We start from the raw sequence: 25,427 nt of genomic DNA, 5'->3' as shown, positions 1-25,427 counted from the left end.
AAAAAGCTTAGTGATTAAAATTTTTAAACGATTTAGATTTAAAACCAGGAGTCAAGAGTTGTGTGATTCCAAAGGTTATGACTACTCTTAATAAATGTTCTAGACAGTAGAAATGTATCTGATAATACCAGATAAATAAGGCATTACAGGTAATTAGGCCATCCTGACCTCAATTAAACTATTAATTCCATGTTGTAATTCTTGGTCATCTGAAAGACAAACTTCAATCTAGGTGTGGTGGTTCATGCCTATAATCACAGCACTCATGACACTGAGGTAGGATCATTGTGAATTCCAGGCCAGGTGGAGCTATATCACAAGATGGGAGGGAGGGAGGCAGGGAAGGAGTTAGGCAGGGAGGAAGGCCACTTCTAAGATGCCATTTATCTTTCAAATATTTGGAAAATATTTGAAAATATTTTCTCCTATATGATTTCTTAGAAATTCATGGAATCTACTGAGAGATTGTATCTTATAAAATTAGTAAAAAGCTATTTTAAAGATTCTTAGAGTTGAACCAGGCACTGTTGGCTCACGCCTGTAATCCTAGCTACTTAGGAGGCTTCTATCTAAGGCTCGCAGTTCAAAGCCAGCCCAGGAAAGAAAGTCCATGAGACTCTTATCTCCAATAAACCACAAGAAAACTGGAAGTGGAGCTATGGCTCAAGTAGTAGAGTGCTTGCTTTGAGCTGAAGAACAGAGGGACAAAGCCCAGGCCCCACGACCAAAAAAAAAAAAAAGATTCTTATACTTGGAAGTAAAGCTGTGGCTCAAGTGATAGAGTGAGTATCCACCTTGAGTGAAAAAGATTTTTTTGAATTTCTAATTTTTGTAATTATCTTTAAAAGTTGTACAAAGAAGTTGCTTTTTAATAAAGCATTTCATGAATATCATATCTGGATTAATGTTACCCTTTTCAACATTCTCATCCATCTCTCACCTACCTAACCCTTTCCCTCATTCTTTATTTTGTAGGATATACATTAGATTCTTTATTGCATTCTCCCTCTCTCTTCTTCATCTGTAAATTCTTTTCCCCTTCACACCTACTACACACCTTTCTTGTGCCTGCTTCCTGGTGTTTTATTTTGCTGAACTCACTTTGGCTTTCTAAGGAATTACACTATTTGAGGTTTCCCTTGAATCTACCATATATCAGTTAATATATTTGTGTACACTTGCATACCACCCAATGTATTTACTTGTAAGTTCATAACCTAAATCTAGCTTCAATGTATAAGGGAAAACATGGATCCTTTGTCTCTCTGGGCCTGACTTATTTCAGTTAATTATTTCCAGGTCCTTCCATTTTTTAACAAATATTACAATATCATTCTTTCTAATGGGTGGGTAAAATTCATATATATATATATATATAGAGAGAGAGAGAGAGAGAGAGAGAGAGATCTTATATTTTCTTGATCCACTCATTCATTGAGGAGAATCTGGGGTGATTCCATATCTTGACTACAGTGAATAGTTCTGCAATAAACATGTTTGTTCTTGTGGCTTTACTGTATCGTGGTTTGCAATCTTTTGGGTAAATGCCTAGGAGTGGAATTGCTGGATCACAGAGTAAATATATATACATATATATATATATATTATATATATAAATGTATATTATATATTTTTGGGGGGGGGTTGTCAATCATCGGCTTGAATTCAGGGCCTGGGCACTATCCCTGAGCTTTTTTGCTCGAGGCTAGTGCTCTACAACTTGAACCAAAGCACCACTTCCAGTTTTCTGGTGGTTAATTGGAGATAAGAGTATCACAGACTTTCCTGCCAGGGCTGGCTTTGAATCCTGATCCTCAGCTCTCAGCCTCCTGAGTAGCTAGGATTCCAGACTTGAGCTGTCAGACGCACAGACTCACGTGACCCTGTCTAAGGATTTGTGTGCTGTGAGCTTTCTATTTGCTGGTGAACGAGGAGAACGCTCCGACATAACATTGTCAAAAGGTCAGGGTACCCAGCTGCAGCCTCCAGGATAGAATGAGGAAAGTTCTTTCTCTATCTGGGCGAAGGTCTGGATGCCTGGCCGTGACCTTGTTAGAGGACATGGGGAAAGTGCCCAAGTAATTAATTCTGTAGAATGATGCCTCGTTATCCCCTCTTGCACTTTGCTTGCTCTTTATAATCACATGGAACTGCTTCACCTTTGATGACAACAATTAAATCTTCCTGCTCACTGACTAAAGGTGGTTAACTCTCATTGTCTGGATCCCTGGAAAACTGTTTAAGGTTAACTTTCTGTCTCATGTGACTGCCCCATGACTGAAGATTCATTTGCTATGCCCCTATGCTACATATAACCATACAATGTTTTAATAAACTTTGTCCATACCCTCATGGTATGGTCAACTTTCTGCCTACCAGGTATTGTGTTCCCAGCTCTCACTGTGTCATCAGCAACAGTGGGCCACTGTTTAATTTTTTGAGGAACCTCTCCACTGCTTTCTATGATGGTTGAGCAAGTTCACATTCCCATCAACATTTATGAGGGTTCCCTTTTGGCTGCATCCTCACCAGCATTTGTTATTAGGCCTGAAGACCAATGGGACAGAAGACCCAAAATAAACATACAGACATATAGCCATTTAATATTTCATAAGGGAGCCAAAAACAGAGGCTGGAAGAAAGCAAAACTAGACATCTACATGTAGAAAACAAACCAAATCCTTACATATCACCTTGCACAATCATCAATTCAAATGGATTATTAAAGATGTCAGTGTAAGATCTTAAGCCATTAAACTATTACAGGAAAGAGCAGGGGAAACATTAGGGCTGCAGGGCACTTTCTGAGTAAAGTTGCGGCTGCAACTTTCTGAGTAAAGATCCAGAAAATTGAAGAAAAACTTGATAAACGGGACTACATCAAACTAAAAAGTTTCTACATGGCAAAGAAGAGAGCCAATAAACCAAAAAGCCTATGGAACTGAAGATTTGGGCCAGCTATACTAATCAGACAATGGCTTACTACCCATGATATACAGAGAACTTAAAAAAACTTAAACTCTCAAAAAGCCAACAATCTAAAGGGGAAAAGCAAAAGAAGGGATGACATCATCCAAAAAAAAAAGAAGAAAAAAGAAATGTACTCATTACATGACTTATGAAATGGTAACCCCTCTGCACAACATGTTAGCAACACTAAAAAAATTTTTTTTAATTAATAAACGGGCTAATAAGCTAAAGAATCTTCTCAGAAGAAGTAGTAATAATGGCCAATCACATATGAAGAAATACTCAATACCTCTGGCCATAAAGGAAACACAAATCAAAACAACTGAGATTTTGCCTCACCTCAGTTAGAATGGCAATATCAAAAAAAAGTTTCTTAAAGTTGGAAACATGAAATGCCAGTTACTAAATAAACACTGCACTCCAGATAGTATGCTACATACTTCTATACACATTATTCATCTGTATAAAATGTATCCCTACATTCAACTCTGAAGCTTTTTACTTTCATTTAATAGAAACTTGTCCCCTAGTAGACTGAGACCATTGCTCCTAACAAAATGCCCTATAGTCTGTTTTATTTGAAAAATGAAGACAAATAATGCCAAGTATTCCATTGTTACTAAAAGAATAAGGATTAGACCCACAGACCATCTCATCAAACAAGATAAACAATGATAAAGATACAAAAGTTCCAAAAGACACCAGTGGAAGAGAGGGATTATATGCCTTAATTACATAAGATCCTACAGTAATAACTGTTAACTTTTATTCATCGGTACTATATGTAGAGCATTTTGGCTACATTATTGAATTTAATCCTCATGATCAAGAAGCTAAATGAGGTTAGTAGTCTTACCTTTAGGCTAAGAGAGAAATTTTAGATGGTTTGTAAGCAGGTTTAAAACAATTGTACATCTCTTGAAATTACACATACAAGTATAACATTTTCGCCATAATCTTAAAACCATATATCCCGGGCTGGGAAGGTAGCTCAGAGGTAGAGTGCATGCCTTACAAGCATGAGGCCCTGGGTTCGATTCCTCAGCACCACACAAACAGAAAAAGCCGGAAGTGGTACTGTGGCTCCAGTGGTAGAGCGCTAGCCTTGAGCTGAAGAGCTGAGGGACAGCGTCCAGACCCAGAGTTCAGGCCCCATGACCGGAAAAAAAAAAAAAAAAAACAGCCATATATCCCTAGAACAAAGAAAAGTATTGATACATCTAACAGTACCAAGAAGAAATGAGAAATCTGTTTTTACAATGTGATAATTATTATGTGAATCCAGTGATTTTGTAATGTATTAATTACAAAAATATCCTAAAATGCTGTCATATTATTCAGGTGTATTTATAACACTGAATCATCCATCATTTAAACACACTAGTACAGGAAATCCACGAGCCACAAAAACTAGAAATACTGGAGGATTTTAAACAGCCTTAGAAGAATCAAACACTTAAAATGCTTAACAGTAATAGCATTCTGCTGAAAATGTTCTCAAAGTTTGTTTTAAGTGAGTACAGTTTAATATTTCCATGTTTTCTTGTCCTCCAAATAAATGTGTATATGGAATTTGTGGCACACAAATCAAATGAAGCATTTCAAAAATTCTGTATGAATTTATAAGACTTCCATTTTAATCTTGAAAAAATTAAGTTTTAGATCTGTAGATTTTTATATACAAAATCTCCAAGCACTAATTGCTCATACCTCTAATCCTATTCAGGAAGCTGGGATCTAAGAATCACAGTTCAAGACTACCCCTGGGAGGGATATCATCTCCATTTAAGCACCATAAAGGCAGAAGTGGAGCTGTGGCTTCAGAGGTAAAGCACTAGCCTTAAGCAAACTACTCAGGGACAGCACCCATGCCCTGAGTTCAAGCCCCGTGTCCAACAGAAAAAAAAAATCAATTGTAAGGAAAAAAATTTGATATCCTAATAAAAAATTGAAGATTAAACACACTCACAAATTGAATGGAAAAAGAAATGGAAGAGAAGGCCTACTGCCATTTGGCTTACATTAAAATCATGAAAATGAAAGAAAAAGGAGGGAAAAAGAACAAGAGAAAGACTAATTTAGCCAGTCAAAAACACTTTTTAGTCCTTAAAAAAAAATCCTAATGTATACACATACTTCTCTTACTCAAATTTTGAGAAGTAAATGTCACATTATTGAATAAAAGGAGAATGAAGGGGAAATAAGTGAACATTTCATCCAACAAGTTCAAGATACATAGTTAAGTATACAAATGCTTTAATTTCTAAATGTAAATATTAAATTAAAGCCCTCTGTTTGTATGATGTTTTCATGTCTCTTGAATTGTCACAATCACCTTGAGTAATTCACTGGTAATTTGTTAAATGTACTTGTTAAATACGGCTGCATCAATAAGCTGAAAGAGGTCAATACAGGCTATTTTTCACAGTGATCCTGCTTAATAAAAATAAATTTCTTCTGAGTTCTGTCAAGAAATAAAGATTTCTTTTACTTATATTTTTCTACTGTTAACAACTGAAGGAGAATGAATTAGCTGAACAAGCATGTAACATCCAAGCAATTAAAAATTGAATTGGAAACGACCTACCCCTTCTTGCTTAGTGAAGATATTAAGGCAATCACTCAAAGCTACACAAGTCTCTCTAGAAGCTTCAGAGACAACTTCAACTTTCTGAAGAAATGATGGAAGCATTTCTATAAATAAGAACAGAACATAAATGAGTGGGATTTTAATAAATTTTAAAGACCGTAAGAACATTTTAATCATTTATATTTATATATCTATGTTTGTGTATGTATGTATTTATGTGGTAGGGAGATTTGAACTTCAGAGTCTTACAGTCTCAAAAAAGGTGCTGTACACTATTTACCATAGCTAAGGTATGGAACCAATCTAGATGCCCCTCAGTAGATGAATGGATCAAGAAAATGTGGTATATATACACAATGGAATTCTATGCCGCCATCAGAAAGAATAACATTGCCCCATTTGTTAGGAAATGGAAAAACTTGGAAAAAATTATATTAAGTGAAGTAAGCCAGGACCAAAGAAACATAGGTCCCATGGTTTCCCTTATTTGCAATATCTAGTATATCTATGAGTCAAGCGGAAAAGGTCAGATAAACCCTTAGATATGTATCTTAATGTTTTTTTTCTTTCATGCATGTGTTTCTAATGCATTTATAAGATTATCTCTTTGTTGCTTGGTATGTCCCTCCCCCACAGTATAACCCCTGCTTTCACTATATTTGATGTCAGTATAACTTGAGGAGGAGATGGGGAAAAACCAGTTGTTTAAAGATACAGGTGGACCTGTTGCAACAATGAGAAGTACAAGTTGTCATGTCCAAAATGAGCTTTACAACGTCAGTGTGTGGGGGGGGGGGGAAGGGGGGGGAAGGAGAAAGATTGGGATTGGGGGGGAGGGGGGAGGCTGGGAAGGGATGTGAAGGGTAAACAAAAGGAGGAGGCTGCAATGCTTGGTAAGAAATGTACGCATTATCCTGCCCATGTAATTGTAACTCCTCTGTACAGTATCTTCACAAATAAAATAAAATAAAAATTTTTTTTAAAAAAAGGTGCTGTAACACTTGAGCTTTAATCCCAGGCCTAATATAATATTTTTGGGCGGTTGTGGGACTTGAACTCTGGCCCTGGGCACTATCCCTCAACTCTTCAGCTCAAGGCAGTGCTCTACCACTTGAGCCACAGTGCCACTTCCAGTTTTCTGTTGGTTTATTGGAGATAAGAGTCTCAAGCCTTGCGCCCATGGCTCACACCTGTAATCCTAGCTACTCAGGAGGATGAGATTTGATAAGGGTTCAAAGTCAGCGGGGCAGGAATGTCTGTGAGACTCTTATCTCCAATTAACCATGAGAAAACTGGAAGTGGCACTGTGGCTCAAGTGGTATAGCACTTGCCTTGAGCTGAAGAGCTCAGGGACAGCGCCCAGGCCCAGAGTTCAAGACCCACAACTGACAAAAAAAAAAAAAAGTCTCATGGACTATCCTGCCTGAGCTGGCTTTTTAAACACTGATTCTCAGTAGCTAGGATTACAGGCGTGAGCCACTGGAACTCAGCCAAAAAACTATTTTTTTATATCAACTTCATGCTGTCTCAAGCAAAGGATATAAATAGCATGCTTTTTCAGAAGCATAATCAGGGCACAAGAGGAGGTACAAAGGATGAAGCTTGTTCTTACAACACATTACATCCTACAGAGCTAAGACTAAAAGCAGTTTGTAACAATCGTCATGTTTGAAAAAAGCAGTTAAGATTGACAGTACTACTTAAAAGACATTAACAATTCCTTTCTTGATGTTCTATACTACATAAGTAAACTTATTCAAAAGCAAACTGCTAAAAGGAGAAAAAAAATTCCAAAGTTGTTGTGGGACTAACATATCTGAAAGAGGCATTAATTCAACTTTCTCTAGTTTTTATTTTGACATATGTAGTTCTTTTCACTTTCAAAACTGCATCCTTGTGGAGGCCCAAAGAACAAAGAAAAGTCAGTATCCATAACTGCTCCCTCAAATCAAAGTCTTAAGCTATTTACCCATTAAAAACAAAAAACAGTTTACATTCCCACCAACAGTGTAGTATCATTCCCTTTTGGCCACATCCCTGCCAGCATTGTTATTGTAAGTTTTCTTGATAATGGCCATTCTAACTGGGGTGAAGTGGAAGATCTCAATGTTGTTTTGATTTGCCTTTATGGCCAGCCATTTTTCATTTGTCTATGGGCCAGTCTTATTTCTTCTTCAGAGATGTCTCTCCTTAAGTCTTTAGCCCACTTATTGATAGGATTGTTAAGAATTTAGTTTTGCTTTTGTTTTTGCAGGGAGGGGGTTAGTTTTTTGAGCTCCAAGTATATTTTGGATATGAGGCCCTTGTCTGACGTATAGGTAGTAAAGATCTTCTCCCAATCTGTGGGCTTTCTATTTATCCTGCTAGCTGTATCCTTTGCCATGCAGAAACTCTTCAGTTTAATACAATCCCATTTATCAACCCATTCTTTGATCTGTTGTGTTTCTAGATCTTTATTTAGGAAGTTTCAACCTATGCCAAGGAGCCCTAGTGTTTCTCCTATTCCTTCCTGCAGTATTTTCAGGGTATATGGTCTTACATGGAAGTCTTTGATCCATTTGAAATTGATTTTTGTGCAGGGTGATATATATAAAGATCTAACTTCAGTTTTCTACACGAGTATAGCCAATTCTGCCAGCACCATTGAAGAGGCTGTCTTTCTGTTTTTGGCTCCCTTATTAAAGATTAGGTGGCTATAGGTCTGTGGGTTTATTTCTGGGTCTTCAATTCTAGTCCACTGGTCTTCAAGCCTGTTCTTGTGCCAGTACCAAGCTGTCTTTGTAATAGTTTGAAGTTTGGTACTGTATTGTTATACTTCCATCACTGTTCTTCCTGATAAGAATTGATTTTACTATTTGGTGTCTTCTATTATTTCATATGAATGTTTGGATTGCTTCTTCTACATCACTGAAGAATGCTGTTGGTATATTGATGGATATTGAATTGAATTTGTAGATAGCTTTGGCAGTATTGCCATTCTCACCATGCTAATCATCCCAATCCAGGAGCATGGGAGGTTTTCCACTTCCTTAAATCTGCTTTGATTTCCTATTTCAAGTTTTTAAAGTTTTCACCATACAGGCCCTTCACATCTTTTGTTAAATTAATTCCTAGTAATTTTTTGAGGCTATTACAAAAGGACTTAATTTCCTGATTTCAGCCTGACTCTTCTCATTATTAACATACAGAAAAGCTATTGATTTTTGTGGGTTAATTTTATACCCTGCTACTTTGCCAAAGTTTCAGAACAACTCAAGTATCTTGGTAGAGGAATGTATGAGGTTCTTTAAATATAGGACCATGTCATCTGCTAAGAGGGAGAGTTTTACTTCTTTCCCTATTTGGAAGCAGTATGGACATTCCTCAAAAAACTAAATATAGACCTTCCCTATGATCCAGCAATCCCACTCCTGGGCATTTATCCAAATGACCAGCCCATAGTAATGCAACCAGCACAACTATGTTTGCTGCAGTATTGTTTACCATAGCTAAGATATGGAATCAACACAAATGCCCCTTGGTGGATGAATGGATCAAGAAAATGTGGTATATATACACAATGGAATTCTGTGCTTCCACCAGAAAGAATGACATTGCCCCATTCATAAGGAAATGGAAAGACTTGGAAAAAATTATAAGTAAAAAATGATAAGTAATCCAGACCCAAAGAAACATAGGCTGCATGGTTTCCCTCATTTGTAATAACTTGAATATGACTACAAATCTACAAGTTAATTCAATGATAGTAATAAAAAAAACAAATAATTACACTTGGACACGATATTTAAACAGCACCGTAAGCATTCCACAGTGAGAACAAAGGAGTATATTCTTAGGAGAGGATCACAATAGCTCAATAGCTATGTGTATTTGACCATCTAAAATGATACTGTCAGGCACCAGTGGCTCACGCCTGTAAGCCTAGCTACTAAGGAGGCTGAGATCTGAGGATCAGATCTCGAGCAGGAAAGTCCATGAGACTCTTATCTCCAATAACCACCAGAAAACCAGAAATGGCACTGTGACTCAAGTGGTAGAGCACTTGCCTTGAGCTAAAAAGCTCAGGGACAGCGCCCAGGCCCAGAGTTCAAGCCCTACCTGACAAAAAAAAAAAAAAAAAAGATGCTTATCGAAATAAACTCCAAGGTTTTTTATTGTATTATTTACAGTTATTTCTTTTTTTTCCTTTATTTTATTCCCTGTTGGCACTGTTTTTTATTTCTGTACCCTTTGTCTTGTATATAAGTTTATCTGATTTGGAGAAGGGAAGGGGAATCATAGAAATGGTGGGACTAAGGGAAAACCAATTCAACAGTGATGTTGGAAATGAACTGTACAACTTGGGGGGGGGAAGAAGTGGGGTGGGAGCGGGAGAAAATGTTCAAAAGAAAAGTACTCATTACCTTACTTTTGTAACTATAACCCCTCTATACATTACCTTTACAATAAAAAATAGGGAAAAAAATAAGGACAAGGCCATGATTGTTTGTGTAGGCCTGCAATCCCAGCTATTTTGGAGGCAAAAGTAGGATTGCTGCTTAAGGCCAACCCAGGCAAAAGTGGTATTAATTCAACTTGAAAAATAAATAAAGGAAAAAGGGCTGCGACTGATGGCTCATGATAAGAGTATCTAACAAGCACAAAGGCCTTGAGTTCAAATCCTTGTACTACCAAAACAGAACAAAACACAAAAATGAGGAAAATGTGAGATTCATAAAAGAGAAGTATATTTGATTTAATAGTTTAACTTTTTTGCTAATTCCACCTTAAGATCATTTAATTTGTCTCTCCATCAAAAATCTTGACATTCAAGAAAGCACTCCTAAACTGGGCGTCAGTGGCCCACACCGTTAATCCTAGCTACTCAGGAGGCTGAGATCTGAGGATCATAGTTCAAAGCCAGACCAGGCAGGAAAGTCCATGACACTCATCTCCAATAAACCACTAGAAAACTAGAAGTGACGCTGTGGCTCAAGTGGTAGAGCACTTGCCTTGAGCTTAAGAGCTGAGGGATAGCGCCCAGGCCCAGAGTTCAAGCTCCACGACCGCCCTCCCCAAATAAAACAAAAATCAAAACCAACAACAACAAAAAAGCGCTCCTCCAAAATATAACATAAAGGAGAAAGACAAACCTAGCATTCTTTGTATTTCAAATAATCTTTATTTACTTAAAACAACGTTCTTACAACATTAGAAAGGTCAATAAAGACAAGCAATCGAGTACCAATACCAAATACCAATAATTTGTAAATATTTGGCCACATGACATGGAATTCCATCAAGCTGCAAAGATTTTCAGGTGAGAAAGGGAATGATGATTAAAGGGAGAATAAAGTATCTGACTGTCAGTCAATATACAAGATCTCAAAGCAAATCTACCAAAAACACATAGGAAATGATTTCTCTTCATACTTTTGAAGAGATAATAAACTTCTAGTCTTTTAAAAAAATCTTTCTATATTGATATGGTTTAAGCAAGCAAAAGTCCTCTTGGGAAAAATTATTTATCAAAACATGAGCAGGTCATGTCTGTAATCCTAGTTACTCAGGAGACTAAGCTCTGAGGATCACAGTTCAAAGCCAGCCTGGACAAGAAAGTCTGTGAGACTCATATCTCCAATAAACTACTCAGAAAAAGCCAGAAGTGATGCTATGGCTCAAGTGGTAGAGAGCTAACCTTGAGCATGAAGAGGCTCAGGGACTGTGACTAGGTCCTGAGTTCAAACCCCAGGATGGGGATTAAAAAAAAAAGCCCCCAAAAACATTAAAAGCAAGGAAAAAAATCTGTGATTGAAGGAATATTCTTTCCTCTTTATCAGGGTATGTAGACAGTGCCAGTGTCAGTGATTCCTAATAAACGCAAATAGTGGAAAACTAGTATATTATAAAATAAATTTGACTTTACATACTTTACCTTCTGAGTTTTTGATACACATTATGAAGATTTATTCTCTACTTGGTTGCTAACTAGGAAAAGACAGTACCATATGGTAGATGCCATGTGACTTAAATAGTACCTTAACAGATGTTACATAGAGCTGTGGACTGAGTACTGTGAGAAAGTTTACAAGAAAGAATAGACACGGCCTCATTCTTCCATAATTTTTCTGCGTAATCTAGTAATTTTCCACTAGATAAAAGATCTATTATTTTGTTACTATATTTCCACAATACTGTCTGTTTTAGATAAGTTATACTTAACATAAAATAAACAGTATTTGTCCAAATACATGGTTAGGAATACTTAAATGTGCTTAAGCAAAACTGATTCTATATGCTTTCAATATACATGCATGTTTAATTTCAATATACATACATGTTTAATTTCTATGAAAATGTATATGTTTAATTTTAGAAGGTTTAATTTCTATGACAATATAATGTTAAAACAAGACCTTTGAAATAAATGTTAACACTTACACAGTGGCATTGCTTAGGAACTGATGGACCTTGGCAATGGACCTTGTGATACAATACAGCAAGGAAATTCAGTTCACAATGCAATGCTTTCAAATCATGATATTTGCATACCATTATATAAAAAGAAAAAAAATGCTAAAAGTCGACAAAAGAGTGACCAAAATATGTATGGGTAAGCAGTTAATACTTAGAGACTAAGTATGAATAAATGCAAAAAAGACCAGTATGGTACTTTAGTTGGCTTACTATAAAAATCTGTTAATTTTGAGGAAAAAAAAACTCTTTTTTGCACTAAAAACATTTTTGAAGTAATGAAAGCTGCTAGATCATATTGAAAAGTTTAACTTTGGATATATATAAAAAGCTCACAGTCTGTCATTTTTCATGATTACTCAGTACAATTTTTAATTGGGAAAGTTTAAGAGCAGTCGAAAAGCACTTCTGTATATGTGTGTGTGCATGTGCGTGTGCGTGTTTGTGTGTGTGTGTGTGTGTGTATCTACACACACATGCCAGTAATGGGAGGCTTCAACTCAGGGCCTATTTGCTGTCCCTAAGCTTTTCTCTCCCAGCTAGTTCTCTACCACTTGAGCTACAGCTCCCCTTCCAGCTTTTTTTTTTTGGGTCCGGTCGTGGGGCCTGAACTCTGGGCCTGGGCGCTGTCCCTCAGCTCTTCAGCTCTACCACTTGAGCCACAGCGCCTCTTCCAGCTTTTTTCTTTTTGCTTATGTGGTGCTGAGGAATTGAACCCAGGGCCTCAGGCATGCAAGGCAAGCGCTCTACCACTGAGCCACCTTCTCAGCCCCCCCTTACAGCTTTTTGAAGATATGTTTTGTGGACTTTTCCTACAAGCTAGAATTACAGGTGTGAGCCACCATAGCACTGAGCTTTTCCACTGTTCTTAAACTTTTCATGCAACAAACTAAACCCTAGCATTGACAACCTTTGTTGTCCTCCTAACACAGAAAAAGTCCATAAGTCTCAGTCTAAAATAAAATGGAATCTATTTCAGCCTGTTTTTCCTGAATATTTGTTTACCTAGAAATAGCCAACTACTTTCTTTTAAATCTTTGTTCAAATTGTTCCTTCTTCCCTAGATACTGGAAATAATTATATTTAAAACTTTCCATCATTTAACAACTGAAAATATCTATCTTAAGGCCTAGCTAGGTTCATTTGCCATCCTTCCTGTGAAGACTTCTTTAAATATCACTGTAGGATATGACCACTGTCCTGCATTCCAAGGAGTCAATGCACTTGTAACCAAGAACATGGAGCATCTTTGTGTCAACATGAGGGATCAAAAAACCAGTTTGCCTACAAAAACAACATATGCAGAATAACAGATGTCAAAAGAATGTGGATTGGTTTTAAAAAACAATAATATAACTATAACCCAACGAAGCAAAATGTTTAGATAAAAAGTTACAGCTAAAACTCCCTCAATAAAGAATTAAAGATCTGCCCAATTAGAGGAAAGTAAATCCAGAAAAGAGAAGATAAAAATCTAGGCCATTGGGCTGGGATGGTGGCTCAGAGGTAGAGCGCTTGCCTTGCATGCATGAGGCCCCAGGTTCGATTCCTCAGCAGCACATAAGCAAAAAGAAAAAAAGCAAAAAGAAAAAAAGCAGAAAGTGGCACTGTGGCTCAAGTGGTAGAGCACTAGCCTTGAGCTGAAGAGCTGAGGGACAGCGCCCAGGCCCTGAGTTCAGGCCCCACGAACAGACCCCCCAAAAAAAAAATCTAGGCCATTAACCTAGAGGATCTCCCTATTTACAAGAATATAAAACATGCAAAATATTCCTGAATTCTGATTTCTTCCCATGGTTTTAGGTATCTTGTTTTGTTTCTAAAATGTCTAATTTTATTATATATATATATATATATATATAATTTTTTTTTACTGACTTGATAGGACTACTTTCACCTAAGTTAGTAAGTTACAAGCTTATTAAGCTAGGTAAGTAGGTCATTCATGTCATGTGTCCTGTTCTATAATTAGATGTTGAAATAATGAGACAAAAATCCTGCCCTGATAACACTTATATTCTAGTGGGAGAGACATGATTAACTGCACACACATATGTACCTAACAAGGAAATCTAATAAGTAACAAAAGAAAAATGAAGGTAGTAGGACAGCATGAACTGAGGGAGGCTAAAATTTTAGAGAAGATGGGGAATCATTAAAGAATCTGGCAAGCAAGAGCTGGTTCACTTGTATTCAAAGGCTGAGGATTTAAAAAGGAGATTGCTCCCAAAGGTAAAGAAGATTATGAAACTAACTGAATGGCATAAGGGATGGTTACCACCCAGCATCAGCAGGAAAAAGGGGAGGGCACAATGTTGCTAGGATCTACTGGAGACAAAGAATGAGGCCATTGGCCAGATGGAGCAAGTTAACAAGCTGCATGGTTAAACCACAGCACAGAGGAGTTAGTACTAGGTGTAGTAGACACCTTTATAGACAGGAAAACCTTGCTATTCTACTAAAGAATGGTAACTTGACTTGGAAATTGTTTTTTCTTTTATTTCAGCTGATTCTTTGGAGAAACAAGAACCAGACGAAATTAGCAAGTCAATATACCTTATTCTTCTCAGGCGAGTGAGCAAAACTAAATAATGCTATATTCTCTAGTTGGAACAGAAATGTGCCTACAACAGCCTTATCTTTTGTTTTTGTATGATGATACCAGAATTTTAACTCAAGGCTTCATGCTTGCTATCCAGATGTTCTACTGCTTCAAACATATCCCCATCTAGCCCTTCTGAAATGGGAAAGCTGGGTCTAGCCAGCGCCATCTAGGCCACATGGTGGATGATAGGGAATTGGGTTTAACTGGCACCATCTTGTCTTCATTGTGGAGGAAGGGGAAGTCCCACCCCCAGTTGATAGGTATGCCTGAATTCCTAGAAATAGGGGCAGGGACTTGGATAATAGGTTACTGGACCTGCCAGTCTTGGGTCATAAACTCTCAAGATCCCTGTGACCCTGCCCCCTGACCTGACCTTACTTAGGCCCAGACTAGCTCAGGCACCACTACACTATTGCCTTGTGTTCCTGTATCTCCTGTCTGTCCACTGATCACCATGGTATCCCACTTCGGCTCTCATTAGAGTTGATTTCATTTGTTGGTATTGTTTTTTTGCTCTTTCTTTTCTCTCCTGCTCTCAAGACTCAGTTTTCTGACAGTAATAAGTGTATTCAAGGGACAACAGGTCTTTGTGACAAGAGTCTACCTGCAGCCACTGGCTATCCTATTAAGACTACCAATTTGACCTTTCAAAATGTGGCTTCTCTGGTTTTTGCAACTCAGAGTTACCTTACAACACTTCTTGTTCTGCTTATTTTTAAGAGTCTTACTTTTTTCTGAAGTTGGCCTGGACCACAATATACCTATTTACATTTACTGCTATAGCTGGGATAATAGGCACACACATCACTATATGGAGATTTTTCTGCTAAAAATCAATACTTTTTTGCCCAGGTTGGCCTGGATCCATGATCAATTCAATCTCAACCACCTAAGTATGTAGGATTACAGGTGTGAGCAATTAGACACCAGTGACATTTTTCCTTTTTGAACATATGACCTGTTACCTTGAACTGAGCTTGCCCAGAAATGTTTACCTTAAACTGGGCAAGCTCAGGAATATGCCTGCCCATATATATACATATATATATTTCCTTATGATTCTTAGTTGAAAAAGAATACTGCTTCAAAAGTAACTCCAGTTCTTTACTTATTGCAAATAATAAATCCTCTCACTACTCTTTTATCTCGTGGTTGTGCCTACTGGCTTTGCATTTACCAAGATAAGATGTGAACCCCTAGCTTTTCAGCTACATGGGGGTAACTTACTTCTCTAATCCTCCCTCCCACAAGTCCTGGGACAAGGTCTCCCATTTGCTCCTACAGTTTAGACTGGGGTCTTAAAACTCTGGTTTAAAACCCACCAGAAGTCCAAAGGAAAGTAAGTCCAAGTTACAGTTTGTAGTGTGCAAAGCTCAACAGAGAGCAAACCAGTTTATGTGGAAAAAGATAGCCTCTGTCCAAAGGGACCTTCTGAAGAAAGATGTGAGGCAAGTAACTGAGAGACTACTATAAGAGAAACCTTCCAGGAAAAGTGATCTGCATATTAGGGACCTGAGGCAGAAGTATTCTATTATGTTTAGAAAATAGCAGGAAGGCCTTGAGGGAATAGAGAGGCACAAGCCAGGATAACTAGAAAATGAGGACAGAAAGGTCCAGGGGTTGTGGGACTTCTGCAAGTCATTACAAGTTCTTTGCATGGGAATTGAGATGATTTGGAAAACCTTGAATAATTTAAGCACAGGTCAACAACCACAGATGTCTCAGAAGGCTCTCTGGGGCAAGGGCTATGGAGGCAAGGTGCAATCTGACACATAGGTGAGAGGTTCTTTACTAGTCTATGTGGGAGACTATGGTGGCTTGGGCCAGAATGGAAAGAATAAAGGTGGTGATAAATATGTTCACTCAAAGTCCAGGATTTTGAGGAAAGAGTTTACAGTATTCTCCATTAAGGTATTTTTCTTTCTTGGTAATTTGTTGTTTTCTCTTTGTTTTTTTGAGACAAGGTCTCAATTTGTAGCCTAGACTGGCCACAAAAAAAATCTGAGATCCTTACAATTCATCCTCTAGAAGACTGAAATCACAGCTGTGTACTAACAGATAGAACTAGCAACAATCTTTCCTAGTTTCTTTAGCTAGGGAGGATTCACAATACACATTTAAAAATATGTAATAGCTGGGCACCAGAGGCTCATGTCTGTAGTCCTAGCTACTCAGGAGGCTGCGATCTGAGGATTGAGGTTCAAAGCCAGCATGGGCAGGAAAGGCCATGGAACTCTTATCTCCAATAAAACCAACAGAAAATTGGAAGTCGCACTGTGGCTCAAATGGTAGAGCACTAGCCTTGAGCTGACAGTGCTCAGGTCCAGAGTTCAAGTCCCATGACCACCACAACCAACTATATATATATATATATATACACTATATATACTGTGTGTGTGTGTGTGTGTGCATGCACCCGTGTATTAAAATTATCATGTATCCAGAAACAATGGCTCATGCCTATCACTCCAGGTAGTCAGGTGGTAGAGATCAGAAGGAAAGGCCAGCCTACACGCAAAAAGTAAAAAAACCTCATCTCAACAAATCAGGTATGGTGGTATGTATCTGTAGTCCCTGGTATGAAGTCACTCTCAGGCAAAAACTCAAACCCCTACTTGAATAATAAAGCAAAAAAGGGCATAGATCAAGTGGTAGAGTGCCTTGTTTACCAAGTTCAAGGCCCAGAGTGCCACTACCACACAGAAACACACACACATACAATTGACATGTATGGTAAACATCTTTTTGGAAAGCAATTTAGCTATATGTATCCATTATTTTTCATTAAGAATCCTAATGTAATGATGTAATCAAATATAAATGCACAGCCAGGTTCTGGTGGCTCACGCCTGTAATCCTAGCTATTCAGGAGGCTGATATCTAAGGATTATGGTCCAAAGCCAGCCTAAGTAGGAAAGTCCATGAGATTCTTATCTCCAATTAATCACCAGAAAACTAGAAGTTGCACTGTGGTTCAAAGTGGTAGAGTGCAAAGTGGTAGAGTGCTAGCCTTAAACAAACAAAAAAAAGTGGTAGAGTGCTAGCCTTGAGCAAAAAGAGCTCACAGATAGTATCCAGACCCCTTGTCCAAGTCTGCATCTGACAAAATAAATTTATATACATACATACATATATACACATAAATAGATAGATAGATAGATATACACATACAACACTGTTTATAATGCTCAAAACCAGAATACTATATAAGTGTAAATTTAGGGATGGATGGAAGAATGAATAACATGGCCTTCCACTAAAGCAGAGCACTGGTGGCTCATGCTTGCAATTCTAGCTACTCAGGAGACCAAGATCTTAGGACTGTAGTTTGAAGCTAGCCCAGGCAGAAGAATCTATGAGACTCATATTTCCAATTAAGCAGCAAAAAATCAGAAGTGGAAATGTGGTACAAGTGGTAAAGTGCCAGACTTGAGCAAAAAGGCCAAGCCAGAGTATATGGTTTCATTGCATTAAGTTCGTTCTTGCAATCCAGCATCTCGTAAAGATGATTTGGCAGGAACTGTGTTATCTCAACTTGAATTATGTGTTGATAATGCCAAATAAACTTTGACATTTATGGTATAGAAAAATATAAAAGTTTAAGCCGGGCGCTGGTGGCTCACGCCTATAATCCTAGCTACTCAGGAGGCTGAGATCTGAGGATCTCGGTTCAAAGCCAGCCTGGGCAGGAGAGACCGTGAGAAAAATATAAAAGTTTGACATACAAGTAGTATTTCGACAGGGAACTAGTCCATGGAAGTCTCATACTTTATTAAATAGCTTGTAAGAATCAAGATTTTTCAACAGAAGCAATGTTATGAGCCAGGCACGTGCTTATAGTAATAGATCTTAGAGGGCTAAGACAGATCACTTGAGCCTACAGAGTTTGAGACTAACTTGGGCAATAACAGTAAGACCTCGTCTCAAAAATTAATGAACAAAAAGCACTTTCAAAGAAGTAATCTGGCAACAATAATGTAGTACTTCAAAAACTGTGAATTGAGAAAGTTCTTTAAAGTCTTCTAATTCAACTTCCTCCAAAGACAAAAATGTAGGCAAAAAAAGAAAAGGGGAAAAAAGATCTCATCTCAACAAATCAGGCATGGTGGTATGTTATCTATAGTCCCAGCTACAAAAGGAAGGACACAGGGAAACTAGAAGGTAGGCTCCTGCCATAAACTGGCTGTAATACAGAGCTGAACAAGTATGACAGAAATTTGAATAAGAAGAAAAAGATCTGGGTCTTAATATGATTCTGCTAACAAATGAAACCAGAAGATCTGATACATTCCACAAACATTTTGTGTTTTCATCTTTCTCAAGATGAGTCATTGGCAAACTATGTAAAGCAGTTTGGAGCAGGGTGTGTTTCTATCAGTTTCCTTCAAGGAAACTCAGGTATAAGATTATTTTATACAGGCCCTCACATTAGTCTTCATTATTTTCAACACCCCAATTCCATTCTTGAAATTAACTCCATTTACTACTAATACAACATGCAATTTTATTTACGTTGATAACAGTAAGAAACCTTTTTTTTTCTGCCAAGGGCCACTTTGATATTTCTAGGTTTTTTGGGTTGTTTTTGGGTCCGGTCATTGGGCCTGAACTCTGGGCCTGGGTGCTATCCCTCAGCTCTTCAGCTCAAGGCTAGCGCTCTACCACTTGAGCCACAGCGCCACTTCCGGCTTTTTTCTTTTTGCTTATGTAGGTGCTGAGGTATCGAACCCAGGGCCTCAGGCATGCAAGGCAAATGCTCTATCACTGAGCCACCTTCCCAGCCCCACTTTGATATTTCTAACATTACTCATGGGCTACACAAAAACTAGAAGATGGCCACGGTCAGCTGACGAGAAGCATATGAACATAACATGTCTGGTCTATCATATACAAAATGATTTTTCAGACCTTGCATGGCTCATAGGTCAGATGCTTCCCACCCCTGATACACAGATCTTTCCAAAAATAACCTTGATAGTGTTTGTGAGATAACTCCTTAAATATTTGAACTCATTCATCAGACATTAACTCAGTAGCTAAATTCCACTGAGTTTTATTATGGATATATAAAATGGATTTGTCATATCATGAAGTAAAACACCTTGAAGCTTCCTAAAGAACACGTACCAAAATGAAAAACCGTGCGGGGTGTAGGTGGCTTATGCCTGTAATCCTACTCAGGAGGCTGAGGGCTGAGTTCAAAGCCAGCCCAGACAAGAACATTTGTGACACTCTAATATCCAATTAGCCACCAGAAAACCGGAAGTGGCTCTGTGGCTCAAGTAGTAGAGCACTTGTCTTGAGCTGAAGAGCTCAGGGGAAACACTCAGGCCCAGAGTTCAAGCCTCATGACAGACCCAAAAAACAAAAACAAAAAACAAAAATGAAACCTCTGGTGATACTCTAATGTATTTCTCTAAGGCTGATTTATTACCAATCCCTCCAAATTAGGTTGTTCAAATTGCAAATATAGGCAAGCAGACCATCACTGACAGAGAAGTGGAGATATAGTTCAAGTTATTTTCAATGGAGTCTCACAAACTACTCAGCCTATGCTGGCCTCAGACCTCTACCATGCAGATTTTGACCTCCTAGTCAGGAGGATATACAGGTATAAGCTACTAGCAACTAGCTATTTTAAAAATACATCAATAGCTATAGTTGCATAAATCTGAATATATTAAAGATGATTGTATACAAGGATGAATTTTGTTATATAAATTATATCTAAATAAAGCTATTATTTTTTAAAGTCTGAAGAAAGAAAAGTGCTTTTCTTGGGCTGGGAAGGTGGCTCAGTGGTAGAGCGCTTGCCTTGCATGCTCAAGGCCCTGGGTTCGATTCCTCAGCACCACATAAGCAAAAAGAAAAAAGCCGGAAGTGGTGCTGTGGCTCAAGTGGTAGAGCGCTAGCCTTGAGCTGAAGAGCTGAGGGACAGCGCCCAGGCCTAGAGTTCAGGCCCCACGACTGGACCCAAAAAAAAAAAAAAAAAGAAAAGTGCTTTTCTTAATAGTCAAGTGATGGAAACAGCCCAGATGCTCTACAATAGATGAATGGATATAAAAAAATGTAGTACATATACACAATGGAATTTTACTCATCCACTAGAAAGAATATGGAATTCATAGGAAAATAGACTGACCTAGAACAAATCACATTAAGTGAGGTAAGCCAAGCTCAAAGTGACAAATCACAAATGTTTTCTTTCATATGTGGAAGCGAGATCTAAAATCTTAACGTGATAACTTATTGAAAGCTCTAGGCTTTCACATACTAAAGGAAGACTAAAGGAAGATATCCTTAGGAGAGGAACCCAAAAACACAACTCCTCTGAATGTGTAAAATACTATCTGCTAAAATGAAATCTAGGAAGTGGACATATGTTTTTGATGTTGTTATTATTGATGTTTTTTGCTTGTTCTGGGCTTCTGTTGTGTTTTTATGGGGAGGGGGGCAAAGAGGAGGCATGGTAAACAAATGTAATAATGGTATTCAATATATACTATGTAAAAAATGAACTATGAAACCTGTGTGAGGATACTGGGGAAAAGCAATGAAAGGGATGACATTATCCAAGAATTGTACTCATTACCTGCCATACAGAATTCTGAACAACACCTTAATAATAAAATTACATGTTTAAAAAAGAATTGCTATTGATATGAAATATATTCCAGACTGCAGTTAATCAAAATGACTTAAGTAATCTTTCCCAAAGTTATCACCATTTATAAAAATTGTTGAAAAATAAAAAATTTGTTAAAGTAATGTAAAAGCATGCCCATGACACATCTGGGTAGATAAAGCATATTTAAGCTCATTTTTCTGTATCCCCAGGAGCATATAAACTGAAGTTATATTAAGGCAAACAACTTCCCAAAAATCTGATTAACATAAACTCAAAGATAACTAAACCAGTTATATTTGAATGGAATAATTTGTAGGCACATCACTTCCAAAGTCTAAAGCCAACTGTCAGGAGTTCAAAGTCTGAGAAACAGTGTAATTTCTATAATTTAGAGGACTAAATTTTTTTCTTAGTACTTCAACTTGATTGTTAGATATATCAACTCTTGGTAATTCAGGAAAAATGTAAATTGAATCAGGCATCAGTAGTTCATACCTGTAATCCTAGCTACTCAGAAGACTGAGGTCTGAAGCTCTTGGTGCAAAGCCTGCCTGGGTAGGAAAGTCCATGAAGAAGACTTTTTTTTTAAGGTGTTGAGCAGGGGGGTTACAGTTATACAGATAAGGCAATAAATACATTTGTTTTTAATCATTATTACCCCATCCATCTTTATCTCCCATTTATCCCTCCCTGCTCGCCTCCCCAAGTTGTAATGGTCATATCTAACATAGTGTCAAGTAAGTATCAATGTTGCTGTGGTTCATCCATTGTTCTGCTGTTTCTGTTGATTCCCTTTCTCTTTCACATATTGCATTGTCTTTTGTGCAAAACACGAGGTACCAAAAAACTAAGAGAAATGAAGAAAAAAAACAATAGAGAAAAGAAACTATATACAAGGTCTAATGAGAACCTCTTGTTTCCATAAGTTGGAGTTCATGGTATCGCCAATTATTCACAGAAAAAGCCAGAAATGGCTCTGTGGCTCAAGTGGTAAAGCACTAGCCTTGAGCAAAAAGGAGCTCAGGTACAGTACCCAATCTTGCAGTTGGGTCCCCAGGACCAGAAAAAAAAATAATACCATAATAATGTAAATTGAAAATATAGTAAATTACTACTAAAAATTAATAGATAAGTTCCCATATACATTTCCAGAATCACAAAAGGCCAGTGCAGGAAAAACAACCACTACCAAGAAAACTGAGGCTCAGAGGTACTATTCAAAGTAACACTTACGAGTGGCAGAGCAAGGATTCATTCTGACTCCCTAGCCTTATAGGACCCATAAGGAGAATTCCCATTATGCAGATCAAATGAAGTTACTATCACCAAATACTAACATTAATTTTTTATTTTTCTTAAAAGAATAACAACACTAATTAACAAAGGAGACATCTTTTGGGAAAAGAAAGTTTCTAATAGCCTTTTATAAATTTCAAAACTGTTTCATCCACTATTAAGTAAAAGCCAAAAATTTCCTAGAATATCCAGTCAAAATAACACAAAGTCTACCACCCACAAGGAAGGATTAGGTTAAAAGAGTGGATCTTGTTTTCCTTTACCTTTAGCCATGTCACATTCCTTAATCATTTTAAGAAAGCTGGAAATTTCCCTATCAAGTCTCTGTTGACATGTTTGTGCTTTCTGGAAGGAAAAAGAGAAAATTAAGATAAACCAACACGGGACTTACATTACTTACACTTCATTGTACATAACAAAACTTTGAATTAGAGATTGATACACATAATACTTAGTCCTCACAGACATTAAAGATACAGAACTTCATTAGAAACTTAATAACATTTTAATTAATGAAATAAATTAATAAAAGCATTTAACTCCAAACATATCCATTATCTGTAGCTATCACATGTAGATACCATTGTCATGAAGCTATCACACAAATGCATTGATCAACACCAGTATCCTGTATATAGCCATATGTTCATGAAGAGTTTAAACTTCTAAGATTTGATCATATTAAATTCTTTTAAGAAATTATAAGTATCTTTGACTCTGGAATTACAGGTATGAGCTATCATGCCTGGCTAGAGAGATACTGTCTTTAGAAGTCAAACCCTATGAAAAGTAGATAAAAGTCAGGTATAAGAAATATCTTTCTTTCAGTCCTTAGTAGAAAGAACAGCACTGGAGGAATCTCAATTCCAAATTTCCAACTCTACTACAAATCCATAGTAATCAAAACAGCTTGGTACTGGCACAAGAACACACCTGAGGAACAATGGAATAGAATTGAAAATCTGGAAATGAACCCACAGACCTATAGCCTCCTAATCTTAGATAAGGGAGCTAAAAAAATAGAATGGAAGAAAGACAGCCTTTTCAGTAAATGGTGCTGGCAAAATTGGTTAAATACTTGTAGATAACTAAAGCTAGATCCGTATATATCACCCTGTACCAGAATCAACTCCAAATGGATCAAAGACCTCAAAATAAAAGCAGACACCCTGAAAACATTACAGGAAGGAATGGAAGAAACTCTAGGGCTCCATAGCACAGACGGAAATTTTCTTTTTGGGGGGCAGGGGAAGGGGGGGTCTGGTTGTGGGGCCTGAACTCTGGGCCTGGGCGCTATCCCTCAGCTCTTCAGCTCAAGGCTAGCACTCTACCACTTGAGCCATAGCGCCACTTCTGGCCTTTTTCTTTTTGCTTATGTGGTGCTGAGGAATCGAACGCAGGGCCTCATGCATGCAAGGCAAGCGCTCTACCACAAAGCCACCTTCCCAGCCCCTGAAATTTTCTTAATAGAGACCCAGAAGCACAACAAATCAAAGAAAAGTTGGACAAATGGGATTGCATGAAACTGCAGAGTTTCTGCAAGGCAAAGGACATAGCTAGAAAGATCAATAGAAAGCCCACAGACTGGAAGATCTTCACTAGCCATACAATGGACAAGAGTCTCATATCTAAAACATACTTAGAACTCAAAAAACTAAATCCCCCAACAACAAATCCTCAAAGAAACAATTGCCCAATTAATAAATGGGCTAAAGACTTAGAGACTTCCCTGAGGAGGAAATAAGAATGGCCAATAGACACATGAAAAATGCTCAACTTCTCTAGCCATAAAAGAAATGCAAATCAAGACAACATTGAGATTCTACCTCACCCTATTTAGAATGGCTATAATCAAGAAATCTAGTAACAACAGATGCTGGAGGGGATGTGACCAAAAGGGAACCCTACTGCATTGTTGGTGGGGTATAAACTTGTTCAACCACTCTGGAAAGCAGTATGGAGGTTCCTCAAAAGACTCCACATAGAGCTCCCTTATGACCCAGCAATCCCACTTTTGGGCATTTACCCAAACTATCACAAACAAGGTCATATCAAAGCTACCAGCACAACCATGTTTATATCCCAGCAATATTCACCATAGCTAAGATATGGAACCAACCCAGATGCCCCTCAGTAGATGAATGGATCTGTCTGCCTCTGTCAAAAAGAATGACATTGCATCATTTGATAGGAAATGGAAAGACTTGGAAAAATTATATTAAATGAAGCCAGGCCCAAAGAAACATAGGTACTATGGTTTCCCTTGTTTGCAATGACTAGTACATGTCGAGGACAAGCAGAGAAGGTCAAAGGCTATGTACATATGACCACATGAGATGTTAAGCAAAATTTACCCCAAGACAGGGACACAAGTGGTTTTTTCTTTCTTGTTAGTGTTTTTAATGTACTTATAATGCACTATATGATTCTTCTGTATATTCTTCCCCCACTATATAATCCCTGTTTTCATTCAATTTGATGCTAGTGTCCTGCATCTTGTATATACATTTTTGTAATTTAGAGAGGGGAAGGGATATTGTAGAACACTTAAATGGGGATGCAGGTTCACCCATTGTGTCAATGACATGTACAGGATACTATGTTGAAAACAAACTTTACAATGTTGAGTGGCAGGGAGGCGTTGGAGAGGTGGGGAGGGAAGTGATGGTAGAGGGAAAACAAAGGAGGGGGTAACAATGCTCACTATGAAATGTACTCATTACCCTACTCATGTAACTGTAATCCCTCTGTACAACATTTTTACAATACACACACACACACACACACACACACACATAAAGTATTTTCCTTGCAAAGTTCTATAGTTAGATTTCTTTTTTTGGGGGGGGGGGTCCGGTCGTGGGGCCTGAACTCTGGGCCTGGGTGCT

The 25,427-nt window shown here is 37.8% G+C and overlaps 1 protein-coding gene across 1 annotated transcript in view; it reads right to left on the bottom strand.

Annotated features, from left to right (window-relative positions):
* Osbpl1a (oxysterol binding protein-like 1A) overlaps positions 1-25,427 on the bottom strand; it is a 177,167-nt gene that overhangs the window by 105,058 nt on the left and 46,682 nt on the right. The window contains exons 10-11 of the mRNA XM_013014929.1: positions 22,803-22,884; positions 5,558-5,664 (exon numbers count right to left, since the gene is read on the bottom strand). Coding sequence (XP_012870383.1) covers positions 5,558-5,664; positions 22,803-22,884 — 189 coding nt within the window. The remainder of the gene's footprint in view (positions 1-5,557; positions 5,665-22,802; positions 22,885-25,427) is intronic.

Source organism: Dipodomys ordii, unplaced genomic scaffold, assembly GCF_000151885.1.
Source record: "Dipodomys ordii isolate 6190 unplaced genomic scaffold, Dord_2.0 Scaffold25, whole genome shotgun sequence".
Classification (NCBI taxonomy): Eukaryota; Metazoa; Chordata; class Mammalia; order Rodentia; family Heteromyidae; genus Dipodomys; species Dipodomys ordii.
This window is presented reverse-complemented; position numbering and strand designations above follow the sequence as displayed.